At 45.3% G+C, this 20,801-nt stretch overlaps 5 protein-coding genes across 5 annotated transcripts; 3 read left to right on the forward strand and 2 right to left on the reverse strand.

Moving 5' to 3' along the window:
- Positions 1–3,776: 3,776 nt before the first annotated feature.
- On the reverse strand, positions 3,777–4,257 carry LOC126644484 (histone H2B 8). The gene has a single exon (XM_050323868.1). The coding sequence runs from the start codon at positions 4,231–4,233 to the stop codon at positions 3,853–3,855; it is 381 nt and encodes a 126-aa protein (XP_050179825.1). The 5' UTR covers positions 4,234–4,257; the 3' UTR covers positions 3,777–3,852.
- Positions 4,258–4,538: 281 nt separating this feature from the next.
- LOC126644482 (histone H2A-IV) lies at positions 4,539–5,287 on the forward strand. The gene has a single exon (XM_050323866.1). The coding sequence runs from the start codon at positions 4,620–4,622 to the stop codon at positions 5,007–5,009; it is 390 nt and encodes a 129-aa protein (XP_050179823.1). The 5' UTR covers positions 4,539–4,619; the 3' UTR covers positions 5,010–5,287.
- An 11,678-nt stretch (positions 5,288–16,965) lies between these two features.
- Positions 16,966–17,356, forward strand: LOC126644488 (histone H4). The gene has a single exon (XM_050323873.1). It carries the CDS (start codon positions 16,977–16,979, stop codon positions 17,286–17,288), a length of 312 nt encoding a protein of 103 aa, XP_050179830.1. The 5' UTR covers positions 16,966–16,976; the 3' UTR covers positions 17,289–17,356.
- Positions 17,357–18,190: 834 nt separating this feature from the next.
- Positions 18,191–18,656, reverse strand: LOC126644478 (histone H3). The gene has a single exon (XM_050323861.1). It carries the CDS (start codon positions 18,650–18,652, stop codon positions 18,242–18,244), a length of 411 nt encoding a protein of 136 aa, XP_050179818.1. The 5' UTR covers positions 18,653–18,656; the 3' UTR covers positions 18,191–18,241.
- An 845-nt stretch (positions 18,657–19,501) lies between these two features.
- LOC126644491 (histone H3) lies at positions 19,502–19,915 on the forward strand. The gene has a single exon (XM_050323876.1). It carries the CDS (start codon positions 19,505–19,507, stop codon positions 19,913–19,915), a length of 411 nt encoding a protein of 136 aa, XP_050179833.1. The 5' UTR covers positions 19,502–19,504.
- Positions 19,916–20,801: the final 886 nt, after the last annotated feature.

A 20,801-nucleotide genomic window follows, 5' to 3' on the forward strand; every position in this document is an offset into this window, starting at 1 on the left:
TGGGAGTGTTTAGTGTTTTTTACAATTCAAGCATGCAACTCTCTGAATGAGTCCTAATAATACCTTATTTATTGAAACAGTCTGAGATCTCAAAAAGACTAGATGAAAAACGAGAGAGATTAAGGAAAATAAAACCTGTTTCCCCATCTTACTCCTCAAAAATAATTTATATCTTGAACGTGGAAAAAAAAAAAAGCACATAATTTTTGACCCAAATGTCTGCTGAAATGTAAGTATTGTGACCACTGGCTTACTTTTACTTGCTTTATTAGATTTTTTATTATAAGCATATATAAACAGGTTCAGAAAAATAAATAGATCTTTGTCTATGATGGACAGTAACAGGAATGAGTTTGTTTTCACTAAGACTCACTGCTGCAATCCCACTGGTATTTTACTCAAAGAAAAAAAAAATCTGTTGTGAAAAACAGAAGTCCTGTGTCGAAGAGCAAATGTGGTGGGATGAATAAATCAGAGTAGAGACTTCTTAATTCCCAAAACACTATTCCCTATACCTTCCCCCCTCCCTTTTATCCCTCCGAGGTTAAGTAACAGAAAATGGCTGAAAGTGAGAAAACAGGAAGAAAGAAAATGGTGTGTCGAGGTACTTGATTGGTCAGATTTTGCTGCAGAGTCCAAGTTCCTGACACAGAGAGAGGAAAATTAATAACATGAAGCGTATAAGCAGTTAAGAGAGAACTAAAAGTCTTGCAGTTTTTAGGGCTTTCAAGAGAAATATTTCCTCTAAGCAGTTCTCGGGGACTCTTTGTTTCCGAGTTTAAATGAAGGCTGTGTTCAACTCAATCCAACCGCTTCTTAAAGGCACAGATACTCATTTGTAGCAGAGAAAAGGGCATTATTTCCAGTAATTCAATGAAACAGGAAGCTCCCTAAATTATATAAAACGACCTGCAGTATTAAAACAGACAAACCAACCAAAACAGCAAACAAAACAAAAACAAAACAAAAAACCCCAAACCAACCAAACAAAAAACCCCACCAAAAAAAAAAAAAAAAACAACAAAAAACAACACACCAAAAAGAAAGGCGAACTAAACTCAGAAATTATTTTGGAAACGTTTTTCCGTCAGCAATTGCAGATCCGTGGAGAGCAAGGGGATGGGCAACTGAATTTACAATCAGGGGAAAATCTGTTTTCCAGATAGGGTCACAAAAATCACTTATACAGAGAGGGAAGAGTCTCTATTTAAAAATAATTTTGGACTCAACAAGTTTTTAGCCACAGATACTCCTTGGAAAACACTTCCTCTGTGGAAACTTCAGAAAATCTTTGCGGGAGCCTTAGCAGTGATGGAGAAAATTGATCTAAACTGACATCTCTAATAATTCATACAGGATACTGAGATGCATTAAGGATGCCACGAGTGTGTCCTAGAGAAGATACCAGGAGAAAGCACAACTCATAAAACGTGACTCGCAGAAAATACCCTTGCCTTGGCCCTGCCCCCAGCTTTTTGGAAATACATTTGGAAATACATCTCGGAATAAATGTGGTTGCTTGAGAAGGGCTGAAAATGCCCGCGGGACACTGGGAAAACTACTGACCAAGCGCCCTTCCAGGAAAGGCGGGAAAGGACTTCTTGTAGCTTCAGAAACAAAACAAGCCCTCAGAGTCCTCCAAAAAATAATAATAATAAAAAAAGTTTGGAAAGGAAAACTAGCTGTAACATTACCATGAGAACATAAAGTGTACGTAGCACAGGAGAAAGCATTTACAATAAATTAAAATTCTCTAACCGTGATAGTGGAATCCTGTAAAGGTCCACCCCTTTATGAATTCAGGCAGTTTGTACTAAAGCTTTATGGGCACGCAGCTGAACTGATTAAAAAATACATATTTTAACTGGGCATCTTCTCCTTCAGAAAAGGAAAGCCAGTGATTGAAACATTTTCTTTAACAGCCAAAACATAAGTTATCTGGAAAAACGTGTAGAAAACAATTTCCACCCTGAAAGAGTATTTGTCATAGCACAATCACCTCATCAGGAATTAACCACACTATACTGCTTAAACCTACAGTCATGAATTAACTCCTTTGAATCATAATTCTGTTTAGTACTTACCTGGGGTTTCAGATCTCGCTTAACGTAAAGCCACACGAAACACACACACTACTTCCTATGCGTGACTAAGAGTTTGCAGCTCTTTTTAGTGGCCATGTGGTGGCTCTTAAAAGAGCCTTTGGGTTATCGATGGTCTTTAAGATCCGCTTGTTGAAGCTTAAGCACGCTCTCCGCGGATGCGGCGGGCGAGCTGGATGTCCTTGGGCATGATGGTGACGCGCTTGGCGTGGATGGCACACAGGTTGGTGTCCTCGAAGAGCCCCACCAGGTAGGCCTCGCTGGCCTCCTGCAGCGCCATGACGGCCGAGCTCTGGAAGCGCAGGTCGGTCTTGAAGTCCTGCGCGATCTCGCGCACCAGGCGCTGGAAGGGCAGCTTGCGGATCAGCAGCTCCGTCGACTTCTGGTAGCGCCGGATCTCGCGCAGCGCCACCGTGCCGGGCCGGTAGCGGTGCGGCTTCTTCACGCCGCCCGTGGCCGGCGCGCTCTTGCGGGCCGCCTTGGTGGCCAGCTGCTTGCGGGGCGCCTTCCCGCCCGTCGACTTACGCGCCGTCTGCTTCGTGCGCGCCATCGCTCCACAGACAAAGCCCCGGCAGCCGAGAGAGCAGACCCTGTGCAGGAGGCAGCCGCGGGGAACGCCGTTTATAGCCATCCCCGCTCTGTGATTGGCCAGCGCGAAGGCAGCCCTGGCTGCCATTGGGCAGTGGGAAGGATTCGAAAAGCCCGCGCGGGGGGGTGTGGGGGGGACGGACGGGCGGGAGCAGCTCCCGATCCCCGCTCCGCAATTCCCTCCCTCCCTTCATGGAAGCGGCCGCGCTCCCTCCTCTCATCTCCCGCTGCTCCGCCCGGCGGAGCGGGGCAGGGGCCGGCCGGACGCGATGCCACAGCTTGTAACCCAGCAGCGGACGCGGAGTTTTTACCCCGCAGCAAACGCTTTTGTCGCGGCCTCTGCTCCGGACAACCAGGATTCAAGCGCCCCCATGAAAGGCGTTTTCTTAAAAACAACCTTCCCTCTGCAACGCGAGCATCCTCAAGTGCGATAAAAGGCTCAGTTTTGCGATATTTTTTGGTGATTATTTATTTTTTTAAGTGTCCCTTATTTTAACTTATAATTTCCTATTATGTTGTCACTTGAAGAAACCTCTTAATTCTTCGGCGCTTAACACTCAGTCGGAGATAATAACGGTACAGCACTGCCTTATGAAATCATGAGGAAACTAGTGAATTATACCGCTCTCCATACCGCTTTACTTCTGCCGTGTTTGGCGGCAGAGTTCATTAAACATTGCCTTGCAAATATCACAGACTAATCCCTAGAGACTGTCCTGAGTAAACAAGCCGCTTTGGCTTGCAGCCAAGTCACTTGAGAGTGACATCTAATATTTAAAGGGGACAACGTATTTTATTAGGAAAAAAAAAAGAGTAAATTGCAGTTGAGACAAGACTGTCATTGTAAGTAATTGGAACATATATAAATACTCTAAAAGGATAACTTTAATAGCTTTAAAACTCGATTAAGCGCTTAGCATTCCGTTTATAGACCTGGCAGATAGCCTGTCAGAATAGAACACTCACAAGACGACCCAAATCTTCCCCGGTAAACAGGAAAAACATTTTTTCCTACTCTTAAACAGCACGTCCTAGTCTGGCAACTAAACCAGTGCTAAATACAAGTACAACTCACCGAAAATAAGTGTGACAGACTCTTTTACTGAATATATGGGTGGCTCTTAAAAGAGCCTTTGGGTTGAAAGTGACGGTCCGAGACGCCCTACTTGGAGCTGGTGTACTTGGTGACAGCCTTGGTGCCCTCGGACACGGCGTGCTTGGCCAGCTCGCCGGGCAGCAGCAGCCGCACGGCCGTCTGGATCTCCCGCGACGTGATGGTGGAGCGCTTGTTGTAGTGCGCCAGGCGCGACGCCTCGCCGGCGATGCGCTCGAAGATGTCGTTGACGAAGGAGTTCATGATGCCCATGGCCTTGGACGAGATGCCCGTGTCGGGGTGCACCTGCTTCAGCACCTTGTACACGTAGATGGAGTAGCTCTCTTTCCTAGTCTTTCTACGCTTCTTGTCACCTTTCTTTTGGGTCTTGGTGACGGCTTTCTTTGAGCCCTTCTTCGGAGCGGGAGCGGATTTAGCTGGTTCCGGCATTTTACGGATCTGTCACTACCTGTCCACCGCAGGAACGACGTAAATACAAAGGCGGCGACGCCCGTATTTATAGGGACGGTATGCAAATGAGATGACTCAACGCTGCTCTTACCTATTGGACAATCCGGCGCCGTGATGTCAAACCATCGAGCATCTTCGATTGGTCGCTCTTTCATCTGCATTCCCATTGGTAAACTCCACAATCCCAGCCTCCGCCAATCAGAAGTCCCACCGAACCCCAGAAGGAAGGTATAAAAACGCCGAGTGGCACTTTTTGCCGCATTTACTCCATTTCCGCGGCTTACCGAGGTGTTCCGTACGGTTTTATTTTACTTTGCTTTGTACTTTTGTAGGTTTTTGTTTTGATTTTTTTTTTTCCTTGAGGCATGTCCGGGCGCGGGAAGCAGGGCGGGAAGGCGCGGGCCAAGGCCAAGTCGCGCTCGTCGCGGGCCGGGCTGCAGTTCCCCGTGGGCCGCGTGCACCGCCTGCTGCGCAAGGGCAACTACGCCGAGCGGGTGGGCGCCGGCGCGCCCGTGTACCTGGCGGCCGTGCTGGAGTACCTGACGGCCGAGATCCTGGAGCTGGCGGGCAACGCGGCCCGCGACAACAAGAAGACGCGCATCATCCCCCGCCACCTGCAGCTCGCCATCCGCAACGACGAGGAGCTCAACAAGCTGCTGGGCAAGGTGACGATCGCGCAGGGCGGCGTGCTGCCCAACATCCAGGCCGTGCTGCTGCCCAAGAAGACCGACAGCCACAAGGCCAAAGCCAAGTAAAGTTCTCCAGATAAAATAATCCAAAGGCTCTTTTCAGAGCCACCCACATCTTCCCAGAAAGAGCAGGAACGCTTAACCCTACAAACACATGCTATTTGATATATTTGAAAACTTTCAAAATTTTCAAAGAAAGCTTTCTAAAGTAAAAAAATTCTGTGTATTTTCAACTTTTAACTTGCTGATCAGTGTAGTTCCCAACATTTTTCTTTCTCTAAGACATCCCTGTTCTTATGTAAACATGCCTCTTTCCCTTTTGGAAAAAAACAATCAATAAAATGTAGCTGTTGCGATTGAAATCGGTCACCGCAGTATGGTTTGAGAGATGTAAACTGGGCAAGGGTGTACTCGCTGCGTGCCTCCCCATGGATTCAGTGGGTGGGAAGCACCATTAAGGTCGGTGGGGGTAGGATGGGGCGGGGACGGGGCCGCCCTTTGCCAATCCGACTGGAACGCGCGGTTTTCAAACTAGGGAGGGATTGGACCCCCTCCCGGTGAGCTGCTGCTGTCCCTGTGTTGTGGGGGAAAAGGTGTCCGGGTGCTTTGTGCGTAGTGGTTGCTGTAATTTTCTGCCTTCTGAGGTTCTTTTTTTTTTTTTTTTTTTTTTTCTTGTTTGCAATTTAGGGCTTTTAGGGGATAGTAAGAAAATGGTAAGTACTTCCCTGGAATACTGTCCAGGACAGTTTCCAAAGGGCAGCGTCAGGTATTCTGTATAAGTGATACATGATGATGGTGACTACTGTAATGGAGTTAAAGCAAAATAGGCTCGAGTGTGAGTTCAGTAGAAGCACTATAGAAACTCACATACACAGGGAAGGGGGTCATCATGTCCTGACTTGAACTGATGTTTCAGTTCTTTCTCTGTCATCCTGACAGTGTGGGTGGTGTTCAAAAGTGCTTTTGGCGGTTTTTCTGCAAAAGTTTCCTTTACTTATACGGTGCGGACTCCTGGGTACTGCCGCTTTCGGTTTGGCCGAGCTCCTCGGTGCCACCCTTTTGGACTTCAAAGCCTTTGGGGCCCCCTACGACTGCCTTGGCCTGCTTGACTGCGGGAGTCCCTTGTTCTCCACGGAGGGGGACACGGCTTTGATGATGCGGGGGTCCCGGGCTTTGAAGTCGCCGCATCTGGCTTGAGGATCCCGGGGTGTCGGGGGCATATAAATCAAGATACTACGCGAGAGATCGGTATTTTCAGGGAGGAGCCTGTCCGCCATTGGTGCCTCGGGGAGTCCGCCCTGCTGGGGCACAGCGACAGCTTCTCTCTGTTTCCTCTGAATACGAAAATTTTATTTCTCTTTTTTCTTTTATTTTCTTTTCTTATACTGTAAAGAACACCGCTTATCACCTTTGTTAGGCAGATGTGGGTAAAAGAGGCTTTTACTTCTTTTTCATTCCGTAGTGTTTAATCCGGAAGAAAAAAATCTGCCCGAAGGGGAAGCAGGAATGCAACGCCGGGAGCCGGGAGCCTCAGAATGAGGCTTTCTGAGAGCTGGGGAGGGTGTTTTCTTTGTTCTTTAAAACCGTCCTTGAGAACTAACAAAGGAAACCTCCGCAGTTGTTTGTTTCTGTTGCTGTTGGTTGGGTGGTGTTTTGGGTTTTGTTTTTTTTAACCCCAGTGTTCTGCCCGAGAGGCAGAGAAGTGAGTCACTGCGCTATTGTGATAATGGAAAATGTTTTTCAAGCAAAGGGAGATAACGCGGGAGTGTCCAGCTGAAATCTTGCTTGGAAACAAGATGAGAAAGGGCGGACTGCTATCAAACGGTACAAGATTCCTGTAAATTTTCGTCTTGGTTTGGGATTTTTTTTTTCTTAGCTGTTATTTTTGTGTGTGTGTGGTGGGGTTTTCGTTTGTTATTTTGGTTTATCTTTTTATTTCTCGAAATTGAGGACTTGTCTTTTTTTTTTTTTCCTATAATTTCTGTCTTGTTGAAAGAAAGTGCATTAGGTATTAATCACCTACCATTCAGAGTTGGACTTTGAAACAACATTAACTGCAGAACTTTACTAGTAACCATGCTGAAATTTGAGACTAGAATTAGGTTTAAAACACTTAGGATTTTTTTGTTTGTTTGTTTATTAATCTCAAATTTTCTGTATTTAGCATATATGGCAAAAGAGCCTTCTATTGGTGTATATTTATTATGGGAGGAAGAGATTACGTGAGTCTAAAGCAGGGAATTGATTTGTATAAGGTTCTGATTGGGCCATTTGAAAATCCTGAAACAGAGGCCTCCCAAGTTTCATTTTTGCCCTTGAAGACCCAGTATGAGGATGGAGCATTTCTTTTCAAAAGCAATGCTCATACTTCCTTGTTAGGCACTTTAGTATGTCTGTTCTTCTCTTGGAAACTGGAAAAGAGGTGTCTGTTTTGGTTTTCTTTTGTTGTTTGGTTTTTTCCCTCTGATGTTTGAAAAATCATTTGAAAACACAAGTATTCTAACAGTTTTCAAATAAGATGTGAGTAGATTGGAATCCAGTCTAAAGTCTTTGCACTGTTTCTCTATTATGTTCCTCATTAAAAACTAGTTAGACTCAGTATTGTTATTCATGAAGTTCACCATTTCCTTCTCTGAATTTTCCAGGCATGTTTCCCCCTTCAGATGGTGCCTACAAGTTTTCTTCCTTATCTTCCTTTTTCTTCCTTTTTCGGTTTCCTTCCTTATACAGAAATTTATAAACAATGGTCTCTGTATGCCACCAACAGGATTTTCATGATGGGTTTAAGTATGTTTCTATTAGCAGAGGAAAACTGATGAGTTCTGTATACTAAATCCTCTTTTTCCTCAGCTAAATAAAGCCTGGAATGGTTTCCTACAATTACTGCATATACCTGTTTCTCCTGACCAGTCATCATATTTAATGTAGAAAGGCAACTTGTTCTTCTACCTCAGGTAACTGCGCTTGTTATAAATGAACATATTCTGTCTGCATACCATAGTTAGAGAACAGGCATTTATATATTGAAATAGAAGACAGAAATGCATTATATTACCTATTTGCTTATGTGACAGATGAGAGTTAAAAGCGTTTTCTTGAAAACCACAATATTTTATTTCATTGCAGATGCAAAATTTCCCTTAACAAATTTCATTTCAACTCTCCAGCCAACTTAAATTCTCAAAAAGGGGAAAGGCTTTAGATTTAAGAACAGTGCAGCACAGATGCTGGTGGTCACAAAATATGTATTAAATGACATACAATGACTCTAAGTTACCTTTGAATTTTAAGTTCACATAAAATATGTGCTGATGCTTTAAAGTACTAACTGTAGCATAGATCGTGCAATCTGTCAGATGACTTGCTCCCAAGAATATTATTCAACCTGTAGTTACTAAAAAACAGCTCTCTGTTTTTTTAAAGTACTAAAAGATAATACGCAAGACAATATTAGAAAAAAAAAAGAAAAGAAAAATAAAACTATGCTCAGTTGCAGAAAGATTCCTGAATATGCGAAGAAACAAGTTTTAAAAAAATAAAGTAATAGAAGAACATTCACTTTTAGGCTTTTTCATAGTAAAAATACAGTGTGAGAAAAAATCTTTTCCTTCAAAAAGTCTTATTCACATTGTTTTGATTTGGGTTTTGCCGTGTTTGATTTGTTTGTTTGTTTGTATTTGAAAAAGACTGTCTATGCTTAGTTTTTCCCTAGTGCCCTGATTGAGAACAGAATTGAAATATTGTTCAAGCTCCTTTGGTAGTAAGTAGTCTTCCAAAGTCTTAGAGAAAGATGTGATTTTAATTTTTTTTTTCCCTCAGGAGAATTTTCTTTAGGCTAGCAAATTTATCTACAGTGTAGGCAAACTAGAGTATTTACGTAGGCCAACACGTGAATGGAATTAATTGTCTGGTACCAGTGCTATCCCCGTGATTCTGTAGGCTCCTCCTTGTAAAACTTATTTGAACATTTACATCACATAGTCTGTGCAAAGGTTCAACTTTTATAGGTCTTTTATTGAATTACTCTCAAATTCCTCGACTCAAACTTTTAGGTTTTTTAGTACCTTCTGTAAATTTGCATAGCACATCAAAGTACAGTAAAGCAGGAATATCCTACAAATCTATTGTAATGTTATAGAAACCATTTGAATAATACTATTACCAATTTATTTTTCATAAACACTTGACAACAGACCTGCTTAGACACCAAATACACTTTTTAAAGAAAAAGGTATTGTGCATTTCTCTCAAATATGTAGTACAGGATCGACTTAGATTTTGGTAAACATGAAAGAAATTCACTAGTCTCCATTCACATTATTTTGGAGGTATTCCTGACGCTCAGGAGGTTTGTTTGAAAGTCTGGAAACCAACTGAACTACAGCTATGGAAACGCAGCAGAAAACTGCGTTCGTCTGCAGGTCACAATGAATACTCTGCGTGTATCTAATAGTAACAGAAAAACAGATTGCCGTAAACCCTCGCTAATTCCTCATGTGTCTTTGCATCTTCTGAAATCCTTATCATTACCGTGGCACAGCTGAGTCAAGGGGAGGGCTGATCTGTCTGGGGCATTCCGGTTCATCTCTGGTGCCCAGCAGGGAAGCGGGGCGGGGGTGGGGGAGCCCAGTTACCCCCCGCCTGGGCTGCAGCAATTTCTGACCAATCCTGTCCGGGAAGCAGCTCACCTCCCTCTTCCACCTCCCCCTTCCTCCCTTCCTCTCTATCTCCCTCTGGTTACCTTCTCTGCCACCGCTTCCCCACCCCCGCCCCTTCACCCGTCGCTTCCCGACTCATTTTCATTTCGTTAATCCTCACACGAGGAAGATGAATCTGATGGATGATACCACAGCGGGGTGATAAGCACCTCGCTCTGGCGGTTGCTAAAACCAGCCTGGGTTCTGAATGCTTCTAGTGTCTCTTCTATTAACTGCTAGTTTGTATTTTTTGACTGCCATTTATTTATACTGTAGCTGTTGTGCGGAGCCCCTGGTGGTCTAGGGGGTAAAGGCGCCGCGCTGTCACCGCGGAGACCCGGGTTCGATTCCCGGTCAGGGCCACTCCCGGGCAGGTGGGGCTCGTTAGCCCTTAAAGGCAACCCACCTACGTCCTAAGGACCTCGCTGCCACCGTCCAAGCTCGCTTGGCCCCGGCAGATGAACCTTAGGATTAAAGGGTGGGCTCAGTTCCGCGCACACTGTGTCTCACCTAAAAAATCCAATGCGCAGGCTGGAAGGTGGAAAGACCTTCCCCGGATCTTCGCTCGCGAAGACTGGCCATTATCATTATTAGCTGTTGTGCAGGCTAAGGGGGAAAAAACCAACAACCAACCAATCAAAAGCCAAAAAACCCCACCACAAAACCAAAACAAGGAACAGTTGGGATCTTCCAGCTTGCTCTGACAGAAAATGTTATTTTGATTCTGCAGGCTTCACAGCTGAGAGAGAGACGGATCATCCTACGTGATAAAATACTTCTATAGGGAGCCCATGGTCATTAAATCCTTCCCCTCCCCTTGTCCTTTTTGTCCTAGAAAACTTGATGTATGAGTGCATGGTATAGAAACAACCCTGCCATACTAACTAGGCTGATGCGAACAAACCTCTTTTCCTCTCCAGATGGCATGTCTATATACCACATCTTTGAGAGTTTGATTGTTTCAGGTCTCTGCACGCCACATACAAATGATATGGCTCTTCACGTGTGGAGAGAGATTTCAAACAGAAACCAAAACCTCTTCCTAAAGACCTTCCAGCTTTTTTCTGTCATGGAATTCCTCTGTTGCCTTCTTAACTGTTTTCTAAGAGAAACGTGCAAATACCAGCCCAAACCAGGATGCTAGCAACTTGGAAGCCCTGAATTTTTTTTTTTTTTTTTTTTTTTTTTAAGGGGAAGTTGTCTTGCTGTTGTTTGGTTGGGTTGGGTTTTTTGAGGGGGCAGGAGAGGAAGAGTTGTTTTTTTGTTTGGGGTTGGTGCTTTTTGGGGGGGATTTCTCTGCTTGTTTTTTTTTGTGTTACAGAAAACCAAAACTGATCCTCAGGACATGCATGTAATTAAATGGACCAGTTTATGAACTATTTACCTCCGACATTAGCAACTGCTTCGCTTGTGCAAACAGCTGTCTAGTCTAGAATTGATTTCTATAAAGGAGAGAGATGGCACCAATCTCATCTTTCCACACATCATCTTTATCTCTTTTCTTTGATTTGGAAAATACCTATAGAGAGAAAGAGTTCATTTACTTTAGGAAACTGCCTGTGAAATTTAGACAGCATTGCTGGTTTTGGTAACATTTCGGTTTATAACTAATTTTATAATTAGATTAGACCTCACTAGATTTGATAGATTTAAACACTGACCTTACAGATAGTAAAAATAAGCAAGAACATCTTCAATCACTAGTGGTCTCTGTTCTGAAAGTATCCTAATATTGTTCGTAAAGAAGCCATTTCAGACCTTAAATCATATTTATCACTTTTCTCAGAAATTTCTTTAGGACTTGCAATTATTTATGTATTTATTTATGGGCCAGAAATGTGCATATTACTCAGGGTGCAACTATTGCAAACAGTGCTACAATGGTACTAGAGATACAACATCCTTGTTTACTCTCTGTTCCTCTTCTGCTGATTCTTGATATTCTAGTTATTTTCATTGTAGTGCTTCTGAGGCTTGACCATGTTTGTTTTAGTAATTTATTTGTTGTTTTCAGATGTGGGAAGACATTTTTGTTAGGATCAAACTGGAGGGTGCAGTAAAAGTGGACGACGATGGGAGAGAGTTCTGAAGACTGAGTTAAGGATCAGGCATGGGGGAAGGACAGGCAGTGAAATTGAAAACTATAGTGAAATAAAAGTGAATAAATGATAAGACTGAAATTTATTGTCATTTAATGATGTCCAAAATACCTAAAGATGGAACGCTCGAGATGCCTGTGCTGTAAAGGTCATGGCAAGTACACTGCTGCGTATCAGGAAAATGAAGATTTATTTTGTTCCTCACCAAAATGATGGTTGAATTTGCCATCATCCATCATGATCCAGAAGTCCAAGTAAGTCTTTATAGGTGGTGATGTTACAATTAGTTGCTAATCTTGTGTGGGTGCAGACTGCTAACTGCTGAAGGACCTTGTAGCCACAAGAAGTTCATACAGAATAGCAGCAGCACTGGATAGTACTAACAAGATCAGTGATTACTATACATGGAGAAATTAAAAAGGTGGAAAAAAAATGACCTTGTTAATAACTTTCTAACTTTCTCCTGTGTGATGTTGTTTTAGTTTTGGCTTTTTTTGTTTGGTTTGGTTTTGTTTTTTTCAGACCCAATTTTCCCTTGCCCATTTCTATGAATTTGGGGATAACCAGCAAGAGTTATTGAGGGTTTCTGCATAAACACATGAATGCATGAAAAGGTAACACTTTAAAGCATCAGTAGTTTAAAAGTATGCATATGATTTTGATGTGGTTTTTGAAGCCGTGTTTGAGATGGAGCCCCCTGTGACTGGATAGGAGCTACCATGGTCCATGCTGATTTCCAGCTTCCACCTAGAGAAGTGCAACTGTAACTGTACTAGCTGTGGCCTTAGCACACAGTTGCAAGTAGAGCTGGAGGCAGATGCACACCCAAGAAGAAATCCTGCTGTGCCCTGGGGCAATCAGACCCATGGAAAACAGTCATTCCAGGTGCCAAGTGCATCAGGTTAGTCCAGGTAAATGAGAATGGAAACTAGGACTGAGCTGATCAAGCCTCAGAGTCTGGCAGTAATTTAGGGGCACATTGGGGTGTGAAGTCTGTGATTCTCCTTTATATTGTGGATCTAACAACCAGTCGTACTGATGGGCCTGTCTTCAGTATCTTGGAAGGTGGCCTGTGCAGAGACTGACAGCTTGGAGTCTCCCGCTGAGTAGGGTGCACCGAGCCTTAATTTTGCTTGTGTTGTAATTAACAAACTTGTCATGCGATTTTCAAAAATATTTTTTTTCTCCATAGTATTAGACAAATTCTAATAGTATTTAGTGGTGTTGTTTGTCACTCCAGGCAAAAATCCATCTCTATTTTTAGTTGGACCTGTACATTTCATGTGATAATGCTCTGAGGACACTTCTATTACCCTAGGAAGATGATACAAAAAAAGGTGATTCATTTGTTTAACGAATGTCTCACCAAAATTAAGTAGCACATTTATTACAAGCTTTTGGTTTAGGAGGTGAAGCAAATCTGTATCTCCAATTGTCAATGTTTCTATCATGATACTTTTAGCTCGTTTAAAAAAAAGTATCACAAAGGCTTAAATTTTGAAACTCACACCATTTCCACAGCCTATTTAAAGGGATGGTTGTCTTTTGGGAAGGATGGGAGTATTAGAAGGAATGTCAGGATGAGAGGTTGAAAGTTGATGCAGAAGGGAATAGGAGTGCTAAATTCTGCTGACACTCCTAGTGGGCAAAAGAGTAGTCATTCTCTCACTCATTCCTGCCATCACTCAACCTGTTCCTTCTCTCAAACATGTCCTGACTGCCTTCCCACGTCAAGGGAGACAGCTCCGGGCTCTTACAACTCATGCTGCCTGATCAGGAAAACTTTTTGCTCTTCTTATACTGTTTTCATTAATTGGGAGAGCTCATTGTAAAAATAAAAATTAAAAAAAAAAATATTAATTTGTAGTAAATCACTTCTTGCTTCTGAGTAACAAAACAATCCATGTTGATGAACCACCAGGAGTGAAGGATGAACACTGGCCATAAAATATGAGACTGGCAATAAAAGAAAAGATGTCATATTGGGAAATGAAGTGTTATTCTAGAATTGAGTGAATTTGAATTGCTTAGAACTCCTCCTTTCTTTTCCATAAGCCTGAAAGGTTCGAGTTCCTGTAAACGGGTTTTTTGCTCCTCCTTTTGGTTTAATTTTGTCTATTTTCAGGAACATCCTAATATTTCAATAACATACACACTGTTACTTTATACCTACAGCTGCCAGTGAAAAGCTTAGACAGATACTACACACGCACACTATGCTAAAATAAAACCAAGAAAATTAAACTGCCTGGTTTGGAAAAGATAAATTTGGGTAAGCATTACTTGACTTGAGCAATCCTGAAATATAGAATATTTCCTCAAATAACACAAGCACACTGTAATGCACCAATCTAGTCTATGTACCTGTACATTGTTGTCATATCTACAAGTATTCTGGGTAATACTGGTCATAATAAAAATTCATTCATTAAATAATCTGTGGGTGATTTTTCCTTTTAAACTATTACTTACGTTAAGAACAAATTACATTAATATCTATTTTGGTTTTTTATCTGAATTGCCACTCTTGAAATGTAATGGACCCTGGAGAAGGATAAAAAGTTGATTATTTAAAGAAGTGTAATACAGACACGATCAAGAAAATATGATGCAGAAGTAAGCAAAGGTTAAATTTAATAGAAAAAATATTAACTGCCACACAAAGAGATATAGGGAAATAAAAAGCATCAAGAAATGGATAGTAAAAAAGATTGCAACTTTTTGGCAAACTGCCCGTCAACAGTGGCTGTGGGAGGTGAATAGTTTGCCTTGCAAGCTTCCCATTCTCACTAAACTGTATAAGGAAAATTATTTTTTTCAACTGGATAATCTACAAGAATATTAACACCTATTTGAAGTAATTCAGTGAAATGAAAGCAAAGCTATAGAAAATAAGTGCAAAAAGTAACTTGATTAAAAAGAAATATGCTAGATGAGAAGGAAATAAAATAATTCTTAGGGAAGTCCTGAAGAGACCAAAAGAGGTCATTTGAATCTAGATAAACAGAGGGAAAACAACACACCTCTGGTGAGGTACAAATGTATGACATCGAATAGTGAGAGAAGTAATAGGCAGTAATAGGGATAGGATATGCTCTATAGTTATGCAGAAGCTTTACTGAGTTCTTTATTGTGGCCTGTCCATGCTGTAGCCCTCAAATGGGGTGGCTGGAGGGGGGGAAGAACTGCATATAAATCCCTTTTTTTTTTCTTCTCTCAAAGAGTAAGCATGATAGTAAAGACGATGATTCTAAATGTGCTGGTTTTGGAGGGGATGGACTTAAATTTCTTCACAGTGGATAGTCTGTGGAGCTGTGTTCTGGATTTGTGCTGAACACAGGGTTGATAACATAGAGATGTTTTTGTTATTGCTGGGCAGGGCTTACACAGAGCCAAGGCCTTTTCTGCTTTTCGTACTGCCAGGCTGGGGAGGAAGGTGGGGGTGCATGGGAGGATGGGAGGAGACACAGCCAGGACAGGTGACCCCAACTGACCAAAGGGATACTCCAGACCATATGACATCATGCTCAGTATATAAAGTGTGGGGAAGAAAGAGGAAAGGAGGGATGTTTGGATTGATGGTGTTCATCTTCCCAAGTCACTGTTATGTGTGATGGGGCCCTGCTTTCCTGGAGATGGCTGAACACCTGCGTGACAATGGGGAGGAGTGAATAAATTCCTTGGTTTGCTTTGCTTGTGTGCACAGGCTTTTGCTTTACCCATTAAACTGTCTTCATGTCAAACCATGAGTTTTCTAGCTTTTACCCTTTTGATTGTCTTCCTGATCCCATAGATGAGTGAGTGAGCAAACAACTGTGTGGTGCTTGGTTGCTGGCAAGGGTTAAGATAAATGGGAGGGAGGGGGGCTTCATTTGTCCTAATAACATCATTAAGGTTGATATCAGAAGATAAATATGTCCTTGCTGTAGCTGTAGAACTAAATCTGTGATATTAATAGATATAAACTGATATAAACACTGCAGAGGTGGCTATCTACACATGAAAATACTTATCAAAATGGTGGCCAAGCATAACCTGAATTAAATAACATAAATACCAAAAGGCCTACAAAGTCTCTGTCCTGTAAAATCCATTCCTCTTACACCTCCTGAGAAAGAGAACTTTCAAGGACAAATGATAAAAAATGATACACAAGAACATCAGCAAAAAAAGGGATTGCTAAAATGGAAAAGTATGTGAAATTACCAAGTTAAACCTAAACCTTTTCACATTTAAGAAACATTATACAGTAACAGGCATCCATTAGAAACAGGGAAAAGATGGGAAAGATCAAAGCAAATGAGAAATACCTGACCAATGAAAAAAAAATTCCACGTATTGCACACAGGGATAACATACCAGGGAAAAACTCCTGCTGAGAAAGACATGGTTAGTAGGAACTGTATAGAATAGCATTTATTTGATGATCCTTCAAGAACAAGGTAAAAATATCTCAAACATACATTCATAGTAAATTTAAATAGGAATTGAGACAGAAAAAGTAAAACTGTGTGTGTGCGCATGTAAAGTTTGGAAGATTTCAGGACTCACTGCACCTGAATGGACTCGTAGAGCCAATAGGCACCCCAGCACAAATCAACCTCTCCAGAACACATGATGTTCAAAAAGTAGCATTATGTAAAGAAACAGCAAAAGTTTTTTTGTTATGTTTCAACAAAGTAAGACCATGAGAATAACCAAACGTATGCCGTATCTTTAAAAACACATGGAGCAATGTAGTTTTTCATGAATCCACCAGAAAGAGATGCAAATTCACTCCTTCATCAGACGTCACTCTCAATAGACAAAACAATGCCGCGTGATCATTAAGTCGGAGACGCGGGGCACGCACGGGACTTTCCTTCCTGCAAAAATAAGTGAATGTGCCGCCCTCACGGGGGAAGAAAAAAAAAAAAAAAACACAACAAAAAAACCCAAAAAAACAAAGGGTGTATTTCCAGCAGTACCGAGCCCACCGCGCCCGCCCCTCTCGGCTGCCTGGCCGGGCCTGTGCTGGGGCTCAGCGCGACGGCGCCGCCGAGCGCGGGCGGGACGCGGCGGGGGCGGGGCTGAGCCGGCAGCGCGAGGCCCCTCGGCCCTCTTTGGGAGCGGTGGCGTAAACGCCCCGCCCCGGCCCTTCCCCGCCGCAGTCCCCAACCAGGTCGGACCGACGGCAATATAGAGTGCGCTGGGTCCGCTATTCATTGCATAGTTCTTGGGAGTGATTGTTAGGCACCATGTCTGGCAGAGGCAAGGGCGGGAAGGGGCTCGGCAAGGGCGGCGCCAAGCGCCACCGCAAGGTGCTGCGCGATAACATCCAGGGCATCACCAAGCCCGCCATCCGCCGCCTGGCTCGGCGCGGCGGCGTCAAGCGCATCTCGGGGCTCATCTACGAGGAGACGCGCGGCGTGCTGAAGGTGTTCCTGGAGAACGTGATCCGCGACGCCGTCACCTACACGGAGCACGCCAAGAGGAAGACGGTCACTGCCATGGACGTGGTCTACGCCCTTAAACGCCAGGGACGCACCCTCTACGGCTTCGGTGGCTGAACTCGACTCCCGGGTTACCTTAGGCTTTTAGAACACAAAGGCTCTTTTCAGAGCCACCCACAAATTTCAAGAAAAAGAGCTTTAAATCGCTTGGTTGTATATGTGTTGTTTATGTGTTAAGTTGAAGGTTCGTAAGGCACCGGGCTTTGTCTCAACGTACGTCCCCCAGATCCGCCCCAGCCCTCTGAGCCTAAAGGGCGTTCTCAGAGGTTGGAATGTCTGTCTCAGGTGAACGAGTCTGGTCTTTACAGGGACGTCCAAGGCTAAAGAAAAGTGGGTAATGAGAGGTTTCGTCCTTTAGCCCTCACCCTGTTTCCGCATTCTTTCCACACACTATCCCTAGCACAGGTCCCCTTCACAGATGTAAAAAAGCGAGATCGCGAGTGACGAACCGCTGGTTTACCGTTCTCCCGGCACCACCGCCATAGTCTGAGGCGGGAAGGAAGCTTATGAAATGGCGGCGCTGTCCTCTCTGCCGGTCAGGGATGCGGGACAGAGCGAGACAGCGGGAGCAGAGAAAAGCCAAAAAAGCACTCAATAGCGTCCTAGGGACTGCGGAGCAAAGAGGCTGCGAGCCCTGTACTGAACAACCTTCTCGTACCCTCCCCTCTTAATCTTCCTCCTGGTAAGGATGCCTGTTTCTGCTCCAGGCACCGCTCGCGGCTGCACACACCACCCCACCCCTCTCCCCTCCTCCCGCGCCGGCAACTTGAAGCAGTGTACCTCACAACCACTGACACACACCAGGCGGCGGGGGAGGGCGGGACTGGGCGCTACCGGAGCACCACATACCTCCCTACATTCCCCCCCCGTTATCCCAGAATCACCACGTACAAATGCTTGGTACAGGCTGCCCGTGCCTGCTCTGTAACAGAGACACAGCTCTCTCCACTGATCATGTGGTGGCTCTTAAAAGAGCCTTTCGGTCTGGTAGTGGTGGGAAGGTAGAAGATTCAGGCGCGCTCTCCGCGGATGCGGCGGGCGAGCTGGATGTCCTTGGGCATGATGGTGACGCGCTTGGCGTGGATGGCGCACAGGTTGGTGTCCTCGAAGAGCCCCACCAGGTAGGCCTCGCTGGCCTCCTGCAGCGCCATGACGGCCGAGCTCTGGAAGCGCAGGTCGGTCTTGAAGTCCTGCGCGATCTCGCGCACCAGGCGCTGGAAGGGCAGCTTGCGGATCAGCAGCTCCGTCGACTTCTGGTAGCGCCGGATCTCGCGCAGCGCCACCGTGCCGGGCCGGTAGCGGTGCGGCTTCTTCACGCCGCCCGTGGCCGGCGCGCTCTTGCGGGCCGCCTTGGTGGCCAGCTGCTTGCGGGGCGCCTTCCCGCCCGTCGACTTACGCGCCGTCTGCTTCGTGCGCGCCATCCTACTTTAATGCTCCTTCCACTGTGAGCAAAAACTGCAGCTCTTGGGAGCCCCCTTTATAATGCGTGGCGGCCCCGCCTTCCCTCTGTGATTGGTCACAATAGAGGAGAAGGCAACTGGGTAACAGCGGTAGCTGAAGGCGCCCTAGACCCCAACCCTGTCCCTATTGACTTAACTGTCTTTGGTTTCCAAAAAGGAACCTCAGCATCTTTTAATGTGTAATTTGTATTGTGATTTCCTTTAATGCTTTTCCCCGCCCAATTTGTTTCAGAATCTGAATAGCACTTGCCGGCTATGCCTTTTAAGTAAACAATGCAATTACTTGCATTGCCTTAACTGCTAAAAGAACAAAAACTCGAAGTCGTAGGGGAATTTGTTTTGGATTGCACAAAAAGCACTCACTTCCTCTGGAAATATTTCCATTAAAAATATAGAATGACCTGGTTTATAGACACGAAAATTTCAGTTAATATCCCCTCCTCGAAATTTGATAACTCTAGAAAAATATTTTATTTTCAATCAGCTCTGCTATCAGTCTCCTCTTGCGAATTGCGTGACAAGAACTATCTCGATGAAAGGCACAATTATTTAAGCCAAGTCGTTAAAGAGCAGAAATGTGGCCTCCAAAGAAAAAAGGGGCCAAAAGAGCCTGCTATGAGGTAAATATTAAGGAGCGGGGCTCAGCCGAGCTCGGAGTAACGCGGGGTTTTCAAACTGGCCCAATGAGCTCGGCCGTTCCCATCAGCCAATCAGCGGGCAGGGCTCGGCTATAAATACTACGTGATACCGCTCGCTTGTACCAGTGTTTGGTGCATCGCTGTTCGCTCTTCTGCGGGCAGGAGCTCTGTAAAAATGGCGCGCACGAAGCAGACGGCGCGTAAGTCGACGGGCGGGAAGGCGCCCCGCAAGCAGCTGGCCACCAAGGCGGCCCGCAAGAGCGCGCCGGCCACGGGCGGCGTGAAGAAGCCGCACCGCTACCGGCCCGGCACGGTGGCGCTGCGCGAGATCCGGCGCTACCAGAAGTCGACGGAGCTGCTGATCCGCAAGCTGCCCTTCCAGCGCCTGGTGCGCGAGATCGCGCAGGACTTCAAGACCGACCTGCGCTTCCAGAGCTCGGCCGTCATGGCGCTGCAGGAGGCCAGCGAGGCCTACCTGGTGGGGCTCTTCGAGGACACCAACCTGTGCGCCATCCACGCCAAGCGCGTCACCATCATGCCCAAGGACATCCAGCTCGCTCGCCGCATCCGCGGAGAGCGCGCCTGAATCTTCTACCTTCCCACCACTACCAGACCGAAAGGCTCTTTTAAGAGCCACCACATGATCAGTGGAGAGAGCTGTGTCTCTGTTACAGAGCAGGCACGGGCAGCCTGTACCAAGTACTTGTACGTGGTGATTCTGGGATAACGGGGGGGGAATGTAGGGAGGTATGTGGTGCTCCGGTAGCGCCCAGTCCCGCCCTCCCCCGCCGCCTGGTGTGTGTCAGTGGTTGTGAGGTACACTGCTTCAAGTTGCCGGCGCGGGAGGAGGGGAGAGGGGTGGGGTGGTGTGTGCAGCCGCGAGCGGTGCCTGGAGCAGAAACAGGCATCCTTACCAGGAGGAAGAGGGGGAGGGTACGGGAAGGTTATTCATCACAGGGCTCGCAGCCTTTTTGCTCTGCAGTCCCCAGGACGCTATCGAGTGCTTTTGGCTTTTCTCTGCCCCCATTGTCTCGCTCTGTCCCGTCCCCCGACTAGCAGAGAGCGCCGCCATTTCATGAGCTTCCTTCCCGCCTCAGCTTCGGGAGAGCAATTACCGGAAAGCAGCGGTTTCCTCCGATCTCCTGCTTTTTTATATCTGTTGAAGGGGAACCTGGGTTGCTAGGGGATAGTGTGTGTGGAAGAGAATGCGGGAAACAGGGTGAGGGCTAAAGGGCGAAACCTCTTATTACCCACAATTTTTCCTTTAGCCCCTGGACGTCCCTGTAAAAGACCAGACTCGTTCACCCTGAGAACAGACATTCCAGCCGTCTGAGAACTTACCCCTTTAGGCTCAGAGGGGCTGGGGCAAGGATCTGGGGGGGATGTACGTTGGAGACAAAAAAAGCCCCGGTGCCTTCCGTACCTTTGAACTTAACCAAAAACATATAACAACTACGTACACAAACAGTGAT

This window comes from Myiozetetes cayanensis, unplaced genomic scaffold (genome assembly GCF_022539395.1).
Source record: "Myiozetetes cayanensis isolate MyiCay16 unplaced genomic scaffold, myiCay2020 scf3, whole genome shotgun sequence".
Classification (NCBI taxonomy): Eukaryota; Metazoa; Chordata; class Aves; order Passeriformes; family Tyrannidae; genus Myiozetetes; species Myiozetetes cayanensis.